General features: G+C 46.4%; 1 protein-coding gene across 1 annotated transcript; it reads right to left on the bottom strand.

The window, feature by feature from the left end:
* Positions 1–180: 180 nt before the first annotated feature.
* lrpap1 (low density lipoprotein receptor-related protein associated protein 1) lies at positions 181–9,688 on the bottom strand. The gene is made up of 8 exons (XM_076145542.1): positions 9,409–9,688; positions 8,288–8,432; positions 5,891–6,021; positions 5,590–5,710; positions 3,133–3,288; positions 2,160–2,242; positions 1,379–1,555; positions 181–1,260 (listed from the first exon to the last, which is right to left on the bottom strand). The coding sequence occupies exons 1-8, from the start codon at positions 9,565–9,567 to the stop codon at positions 1,192–1,194; spliced, it is 1,041 nt and encodes a 346-aa protein (XP_076001657.1). The 5' UTR covers positions 9,568–9,688; the 3' UTR covers positions 181–1,191.
* Between the last annotated feature and the right edge of the window lie 264 nt (positions 9,689–9,952).

Genomic DNA, 9,952 nt, shown 5'->3' with positions numbered 1-9,952 from the left:
TTGTGTGTGTGCGTGTTCCAGTGTTTAGCATCCCTCCCTGGAATGATCGGTATGACCCGTCTACTTTTAGACACCAGTTTATTTCTATCACTGCCCGTGTGTGTGAGAAGTAAAGACTCAAAGAGGGTAAACCTTGTTAGGATCTCTAAAACATCAGCTGCATCTGGGACTGTTCACTGCTGGAGACTTTGTATATAGTATTTGCATTTATTTATTACAGACAAAAGCTGCGTTTACACCTTTGAACTGTGATTTGCTGTGGATCCCTGGAGTCACAGTTGAATACGAGGGGTTAATGAGGCCTATAGGAATGATATGTAACTTTATTTTTTCAAATATATTTTCAAATATGAGTGTTAACCTTTTGATGCTCTTGGCACTTATTATATAATAAAGACTGCTGTTACATTCTCTCATTCTTCATGCTGCAAACTTGAATGTGCAGAGAGTGGTCTTTGTCTTCAGTGTACGACACAATGGGAGCAGTATTGTTGTGATTTCAGCAGGCAGGTTCCACGCCGCAGCAGCAGCAGCAGCAGCAGCAGCATTTATTCCACGCACAGCTAGTGGCGCCCCGTGCCGGACAAATGGCTCGGTCCATTGTTGTGCCAATTTGTGTTTGCAGAATGAATGACTCAGGCTTGGCTGGCTGTTCCCCCCCAACACACTGCTCACACGCCAAACCACATCATCTGGTTGAGACGCCAAACGCTGCTGTCCGTCCCTCAGCCACCGGCCCACACACAAACGTGTCTCTCTTGGTGTTCTGCCACGTATTGAACAACAGCTGAGCGATACATCTCCACCTGCCTGTTATTTGCTGTACAACTAAATAACTCAATCACCGTGTGTGTGTTTACACCAATTCCTCTTTTTTCCAATTTATATTGTGACAGAGAATCTAATCAATCGCCTATTACATTGAGTAGGTTTTGATGGGGCTTTGTTGGCGGTGCTGCAGAGTGAAGCGTCTGCTCTAACACACTCACTATGTACAAACACTTTAGGTTCAGTTCAGGCTTATTTGTGCACAAATCAACAGACGGCAACACTACAAAAGTAAAAAAAATGCTCCCATGTAAAACACTTGGTTCTTCTCCAGTAGGTGGAGGCGGTGGAGGAATGCAGCCTTTGACAGAGGAAGATGTTTCAGTTGGTTCGACCTTCACAGACAAAGAGGTGGTGGAGGCTTCAGAGCTCATTGTGGACGAGTCCCTCACGAGAAATCTTGTTGTTCAAGTCCTGCAAATGTTTCTTCATCTAAAAGACAAAACAATAGAAAGAGAATCCACTCAGTCATTTCTTCCACTTTCTACATCTATAAAGACCAACAACCACACACAGAAAGAGAATAGTTGCAGACAGAGGCCTTTCCTACCTTGTAGCCCATCTCCCTGGTCTTCTCGGCGAGTGTGTTGTACCTCTCCTGGTTCCTCTTGATGTGCTCCTTGTCTCCCAACGCCTCCACGTGCTGCAGCTTCTGGTGGGAAAGCTCCAGCTGCTCCTGGTAGTGTGTGTGCTTCTCCACCTTGGTCTCAAAGTGATGTAGCTCCTCCTATGCGAGTCAAGAAGCAGCGCGGTGAGGGGATGCAGGAGTTCAGTTCCTCTTCCATTACATGCACAACTGCACACATCAGAGCTGAGAAATCAATCTGCTTTAAAGTTTCCCTGTGTGCAGAAGGGGGAAAGAAGGCGGAATCGAAACAGGAGAGCGCAAAGCACTGCTGTGAAGGTTTGGAGGAGGTAATCCCCGTCTGATCACAACTGAAGTCTGTTGAGGTTTGGTTTGGTGGTGCCTACATGATCCAACCCAAAGTAGTTCTGAGTTTAGAATGGGCGAGGGCTCTGTGCGTGCGGCGATTGAACTGAACTCAACCTGTGATTGCTGATAAGGTATCAAGCTTCTCTGCGCATCTTTGTGTTGCAAAGGGTGTTTACAGCGTGCGTCAACATGTGTGTAACAAGTGTTGATGCATGCTCATTGACATTGACTGTGACTCAGAAAGTATCCCAACTCTGTCCTCAAAGTGGAACAAATCAAACAAACTACTGAGAGACAGAGAGAGAGACAGAGTGAGAGACAGACAGAGAGAACTGCTGCAATTAAACACAGGTGGTAAGTGCAGGGGAGCTGTCAGCAGAGACACATTAGGTTGTACCTTGAGAGAGTCCAGCTCGTCTTCACTGAGGTTGGCTCTCTTGGCAGCCTCCCACAGATCGATCACACGGGGCTCCCTGAACTCTGCGGAGCACAAACAGTGACGTGAGCTTTTCAGCCTCGCGGGTTCCCGGCTGCAGCCTCACCGTTATTACGTCGCTTCGCCGCTCAACCGTTTCATAAGCGTGTTAAGAGCTCAGGCTGAGCTGCGGTGTCAGAGCTTCCTCCTGACTGCGCAGCTCCGGCAGAAAAAGGCACCAAAGCAGAGCGGGGAGACATAAGAGAGGCAGAGTGAGGGAGGGGGAGGAGGAGGAGGAGGAGGAGACGAGGTGGTTAAGTGAGACACCCTTGAGAGGAATGAGAGGAGAGGAAGGACAGGAGGGTAGAATGAGCCCGCAGAGGAACATCGCCTCCGTCTTCATCTTAGCTCCCCGACGGAATCCCATAGAAAAGTAGCACAACACACACTCCATAAAAGAAACTGTGCTATAAACGAGAGCAAAAGCAGCAGAATATACGACGAGTGTGTGCAAGCAAGGAAGGCGGTGCGGGGAGGTAAGAGTGTGTGCAGAGATAAGAGATCGGGAACTTTATGGAAAATTCAACCTTGAGAGAGTAACAAATGTTCTCTGGGAGATAAACGACACAGAGACAAACTGTTTTACATCACTGAGGGGGCCGACGCTCTCCGCTTCTCTTTCAAACAACCCAAGGTCCTTTCTTGACTGAGAGGAATACTCAGAAGACAGAAAGGCCGGTGGAATTATCAACAAATACCAACTGCAACTCAGCTGTGAAAGGCGTTGGAAATTACAGTTATAAGATGTTTCAATAGAGACTAATCTGGTTCGATTCATCAACAAGAGAGATGAAGCAGACGTGGACAAAAATAGAGGAAATAAACACAGAAATATTGACGCAAGGGGCCTAATGTGTGTGTGAGAGGGTGTGTGTGCCTGCCTTTGCGCTCTTACCGCTTCCTTCAGTGAATCCCTCGTGGCTGAGCTTGCGGAGGCGCTCAAAGCCCTGGTTCAGGTCTCTCATCTTCAGCTTCAGCTCCGTGTGCTTCTGGGGCAGCACGTGCTCCTTGGCGTCGCCCTCCAGGGGAGAGATCACGTTCTTGTGTATTTCTGTATCCAGGCGAGCGGAAAGGACGGAGAGCAGAGGAGGAGAGGTCGCGGGGGTGGGGGTGGAGGAGGAGGAGGAGCAGGGCAGAGGGGAGAATACAAGGAAACATTCAAGCAAAGAAAGAGAGTGAATATTTAATAGAGGGCACCTTCGTATTATTACCTATTAAAAGTGACCGTAGACTATAAAAGATGTTCAGACAATTAACACGACATGCTTCTCCTCCATGTCCAGGAACCATGTGAAGCCAAGGACACAAGGCTTCATGCTCGCTGCCTTTAAATGGTTAGGAAATGACATAATGTCATATCTCCTCCTAAAAAGGTGAGGAGGTAAAAGGCAGGAAAAGGCCACAGAGAGGGTGCAGCCATTGCCTCGGCGATAACAGCGTGACATTTGGACTGAAAGTAAGGCAAAATTATGAGAAAATGAAGACGGTGGTGGAGGGGACGCTCCCCATGAGCATGGATTTGACTTTTCCCTCCCCAAACGCAGCAGACAGGCAGAAAAACACCGACACAAAGATCCAAACAGCTGCAAAATGTCAGTCGGGTCCAAAGAGAAAAAGCTCTTGCACTTAAACACAGTGCGGCCAGTCAGCTTGACTTTAAACCCACAGCGTGACGCCGCATGAAAACTCTGCTGTGTGGTGGCGACTCGACCACAAAAAATGACAATGAGAAATTGATTCACCGGCTCAACTAACAGCAGAGGGAAGCTGTCAGACTTCTATATTGATCTCAGAATGAGCGGCCACTGCAACAATGGAATGGCCAAGAGTCAAGAGGAAGAGGTTTTATATGTCCTCGTCTCCTTTGATGAGTATTGAAGCCTGGCGGGCGTGAGAGGGAAACTTTGATCAATCGTTCGCTTCAAATGAGTGTTTGTACTGTCTGGTTACATAAATTGTTTTCCTTGAATAACTACATCTTGCTCTCAAATGACAGAGAGGCAAACAGTTAGGCTCACCATCCGGCTGTGACAATGTTTGTAATTCTCCCGCTGGGTCAACAGCAGCTTCACTCTTCAGTTTACAAATGATTTCACAACTACAGAGTGCAAATCTCAGCCAAGACACAACAGGACGTCGCTTTTTTTTTTGTCATCATTACCTTGAAGTCAGATGATGCACATTTACTGTTATTCACTAGCTATTCAGAAGAAAAAGCTCCCCAGTTAATAAACAGATCAATCAGTTGTCCAGAGTAGAAGCAGCTGTCATAGCACTGGACAACATTGGAACAAGTGGACCTGTCCTCTTTTAATAGCCCGCTTCCATTCTGGTCACCACCCACTTCACCTAGTCCAGTTTGGTTTTAGGGGAAATCATTCCACAGAAACCACCGATTGCAGCTTTTATCAAGAGGATAAAAACATGGCTGACGCTCAAGGGGGGAGTGGCTGGAGCCATAAAAGCCTCAGACACTTAAAACCACAACAACCCTCTTCCAGAAAACACACTTTATCTGAGAGCATCATGAAGTGGAGCATCTCGTAGCTACAGAACAGTACACTAGGCATCAATCAACTTTGGGGCTCCGCAAGGCTCCGCTCTAGTTGTTCAGTATTTGTGTGCAGCTGTCACTGTTATCTAAAACATGTAGCTTTGTTGCTTATGGCAGCTGTGGAGGAAACAGCTGGATGATATTGACACCCTGTCATAAAACACACAGAATATTAAAGACTAAGATTATTTGGTCTTTGGTTTTGAGAAAACAGTCGAAAATATTATATTGCAAACGTTAAAATAATGAGTGCAAAGGGATCAAGGTGACTTAGAGAAGGTAAGGAATTAAGTAAGGGCACAAATGAACGCCTGCACTGAGGGAACAAAAAGGGAACACCGAGGAGTCACATAACTTCATCGTCGTCATTTGAGTGAATGCATTTCTCATTTGAGGGCAACATCTTCTGCCCTGAGATTTGATAGAATCAGCAGGAAAATATAAATACATCACCTGACCTCATTTCCCAGCCCTTAATTACTGTGCATTTTCCCAAGTTGCATTTCTGTATGTAAATCATGTACTTGTTATTCTGAAATGGACCCTCGAGCAAAACTGGCATCAGAAATATATAAAAAGAGAAAACTACAAAAAAAACAAAGGTAAGGTAAGAAACGGAGGTCATCTTTTGCTTCCGGGCGGAAAAAGCTGGAAGATGTCCGACAAGGAGGACAAACCTCAGAGGACATACATGAGTAAACCATAACTCAAGACTCCAGAAAATAACCATAAAACAAGATACGAGAGTGAGATAAACAAGAGTGATTCATGCGGAGGACAGTCACACGGCTCGCTCACCCTCCGTCCGGCTGACAGTATCCATTAGAATATTGTACTCGTGCGTCTTGTCCTTGTGGTGCTGGAACTCCCTCTTCAGACTCTGCAGCTCCTCATTAGAGAACTTCCCAGAGGTTGTGGCCTGGCGAGAAGGAGAAGCCATTAGATTAACAAAGTTGTAGTCGACGAGACAAAAGCACCAACAGTGGGAATACAGGAGTCACGGCGACGCTACAGAACCACAGCATGAAACCCAGACACCATTACCAAAATGTATCACTGTTCTTTCTCCTTTCTTTGCATGCGTCGCCTCCAAACGCACCTTGTTCCAGAGTTTATCCAGCCTGGGATCATCGAATATGTCTCCCTCTTTGACGTCGTGGTCCTTCAGGTAGTTGCTCTCCAGCGGCCGTGTGTCTCTCTTCCCATCCATCCCATACTTGGCCAGAATCACTATAGCAAACAGAACCGTGTTGCTTTTACAAATGTGAAAAAGAACTACATTTGATTGCACATATAAAACAAAATTGAGTTGAATTCATCCCCAGTGTGCCAGGATTCACATTTCAGCACAGACCCGTGTGCTGATACACATTTACAGGGACAAACTAGAGAAGACACCGGCACACACCCGACATCTCTGTGACCAACATGGTCAACATTTAACATTTATGTACTAAAAATACAGCACAGCATCATCTACTGTAGACTGGGCCTCGGTCTGACTCTACATCTTGCACAACGCAAAGTTCCCCCTCCATGCATCACTTCTGCTACCGTAAACACTTCTTGCAACAGCTGACTCAGCATCATCTCAAACCCATCAGAGTAACTTATTCACTAGTGACACTTTACAAGGAGAGAGTCAGCATACAGGCCGCGGGTCGGAAATCCTCATAAACACACAGGTTAGTGTGTGTGTATTACATTTCATGGGTGCCTATATAAGACCCTTGACTGAGTACAATAAGCCACAATCAAAGAGAATGCGAGGGTAGGGGTCTCAACCTTCAATCCTTGGCATATCCCCTCGCCCTTAAACACACAAGGGAAGCCATTTATAAAGGGCAATTAAAATGCTCTTTTAACCGCAGCTGGAAGGTCACTCTGCCACTGGGGAGAGGGGTCAAGGCCAAGACAGAGCGAGCTGGCACAGGAAGGGAGACGCCTGCCGGCTGGGGATGTCAGAGTGCTGAGCAGGCCGGTGTGTGTGGCCCGGGTCACTGCCTTCTGCAGGTCCTTTCACACACACACACACACACACATACACACACTCAGCTCTTGTGAGAAATGTCTTCACTAAAGCAGATAAATCATTACCTTGTCGTTGTTGAAGTTACTGATTTGAAGAAACCCGTCTGCCTATTTACGTTTTTTGGCGTGCACGTGTCTGCTTTGAGTCCAGCAGGAAACAACAGGCAAACCTGCCATCTGACAGCCCCCCCCAGATATCATAACTGGTGTAACTCAAAGTGTAGTCACCGCTCAAACATGCATTGTGGTTGCATTTCCCCTGGTTATTGCTTCATTAGTCTGGCCTGTCCTCTGGCATGGAGCGGTGACGGCTGGCACAATGAGCACAGTTGTATTGGCAGTGAAACACCTTTGACGGAGTGAAGAGCAGAACCTGAAGCCTGACGGGACTGGATGTTACGGGGTGGGGGGTCCCAGTGTGGGTGAGAGATTTAATTGGCCTACAGATGTTTGTGTTGTTTCATTTTAAACACACATAATCGTTTCAAGCTCAAAGTTGCTGGCAGTGTGTGTGATATTTGGCTGTTGGCGCTTTGAAAATGTCTCCACCTTAAGGTTCTGGGCTTCTGTACAGGTGATGAACCAACAGTTAAGTTATACGACGATATAAGAAAGCTTGCAAATCAGGTTGGAATGTTGTTTGGTCCCAACTTGAATATGGCAATGATGCTTTATGTGCAAATCAGCTGCATTTTCTCCATCAGTGCACAGCAGAAAGCAGTGACACTTAACTGCTGACAGTTAGGAGACAAACTCACACACCTGTGGCACACACAGACTCACAGCCCAGGGAGAGATGATTGTTTTTGTCTCCTGGAGAATCATGTCGTTTGATGCTCAAATCAATTTTGGTGCAGTGTGGAACGACTCCACTGCGCTCCACCGGCAGCGTTGCTGTGATTTTCGGCGCAATGTTATGCAGAAAGATAAAAGCCAACCGTAGAACGAAATCTTATGGTGAAACACAGAGCCGGGAGAGACAAACTGAAGGCTGGTACTTTGCCAACTATGAACACTCTAATAATTATGTTCACAAAATGCACATCAAAGTTCTGATTGTTGGCCGGCATCATTTTCTGACTTTGTTATGCAGAACCATTAGAGGAAATCACATAACATAACAGTTCTTTCATGCATTTGAAGTGGAAATGCACATTCTCCCGTCCATAGTGAGCACTGGCCCAGTATCTGTGATGTGCCAGCCTCACTTTAGGGGCTTTGTGATCCCTTTCACTGGATCAACAGAGGACACAATCCTGTTAAATGTGCGACTTGTGACTCAATGTCATCGCAAATAAGTCGGCACTGCATCCAACATCATTGGCCAATAGCTAGTCAACTTCAGCTTGAACACTTGTACAGTTTTCCTGCTGACCTCACCTGCATGTGTGCGAAAAACCTGCAGTCTAGGGGATTGAAGGTGAAAGGAGGACAAAGGTCAGCATAAGAGCACAGACCGTCTTACCATTGAAATTCCTCCGCAGCTGGGCCTCTTTCTCCCCGTTCTCATCCAGTCCCTCCACCTTTATCTTCTTCCACTGCAGCTCATCCTTCTCTTGGATCTTCAGGTCACTGTGCAGCTCGGCCTGGCGCACCGGGGACAGCTGCATCTATCACAACACGGGCGATATAACACTGCTTACACCACCGAAGGGCAAAACTGGAAAAATGAAGACAGTCTAAGTAGGTGAGGGAAACGGACAGAGAAGCGACAGAGACGCAGTGACAAAGCAGAAACACTGCAACCTACATTTAACCTGGATTAATCTTGAGTTTAGCATTATTACAGGTCAAACTCCCCAGCTGTCACTCACAAAATAATAACTCTACAGTTCATGTGCGTACACGAGGCTTATAAGTGTGCCCTCAGAAACCTTTAGAGCTTTGACAGTTGAGTTATAAGTCTTTAGTAATGAGGGGAAATCGTGCTTCTTACACAAACTTTTATTCACGTCAAGCTGCAAACATACTGCCTAATTTAAAGCCCAATTAAATCAACCCCATTACCATTGAAAATGTGTTTTTTCGGGAGGAAACTTTACAAGGGAAAGTTTCCAGAGCGGATATCTTCAAATTACACCGATATGTAACAGAGTAAAGCAGAAGTCTTTACTTAGTAAAAGGTGAAACCAGCCAATGATAGGTTTTCCAATATGACAGAGAAGACGGTGCAAACACTCATTCTGCTGTGATTAATCTGCTGAATTATTAACTGCAGCACTTCTGTCAGAGAATGTTCTGGAGTTCCAGCGTTAACTCCCCTGACACGACACAAGTCTTGAATTTGATATTTTCAGTGCCCCTGACCTAAATTATGCCAACACCAAATTCCAACAAGGGCAGTGACCTCAATTTCACTGGACCTTTAATTGTGCACTGGGACATGAGAGTATTTGAATGCCTGGCTCAAGGGCACGTCAGAGATGGTAGTTGGGAAAGAAGAATGATTCTCCTCATTTTGTCCCCACTGTCCCCAGTCCCCTCCGCCAGTAGCCCCCTGGAGCTCTGGAGAAGCTTCCACATCCACCAGCGTTGCGTCCCCTAGTCTTTAGACCCCCATTGTGTCAACATTGTTGTGTCACTCACCCTCACTGCTTTCTCCCACACTTGGTTCAGCTTGGCTAACCTGAACTCCACCGTCTTCGCATCACCGGTGAGCTTCGCCTCGTTCACCTCCCGGGAGTATTTACCGGCCATGACGCCCACGCCGACACACAGAACAACGATAAAAAACTGCAGTCTCATTCTAAACTTTTAAACAGACAATAACTTAAAAGTAACGAAAAATATCAAACACACGGGCCGGATAAGTCAGCTAGGAATTCTATGGTGGCTCGCTAAGTACCATGAATCATGTGATCCAGCGGGAGGGCACTTCCGCACCATTTGCATCATGGGATATGTTGTTCCCAACGCCTTCTTTTTTTCTCTCAAGTAAAGCGGGTCCGGCTGTTTGCGAACTACAATCCCGCCGATACGACACTATCTCGTTGCTTGGCAACGGAGGCTGAAAGGTCTCTGAGCAAATAGGAAGCCTCCACGCGTTGCACATGACTGTCTGCTGTTTACGTCCTCATGTTATCTACTTTATTATATTATGATACACAGTGTGTCTCGTGGACAAAGGGGA

The sequence above is a fragment of the Genypterus blacodes genome, unplaced genomic scaffold, assembly GCF_046128005.1.
Source record: "Genypterus blacodes isolate CSIRO-AG114 ecotype Tasmania unplaced genomic scaffold, CSIRO-AGI_Gbla_v1 ptg000030l_1, whole genome shotgun sequence".
NCBI lineage: Eukaryota > Metazoa > Chordata > Actinopteri > Ophidiiformes > Ophidiidae > Genypterus > Genypterus blacodes.
The sequence above is the reverse complement of the archived record's forward strand: the minus strand, read 5'-3'. Positions and strand labels throughout refer to the sequence as shown.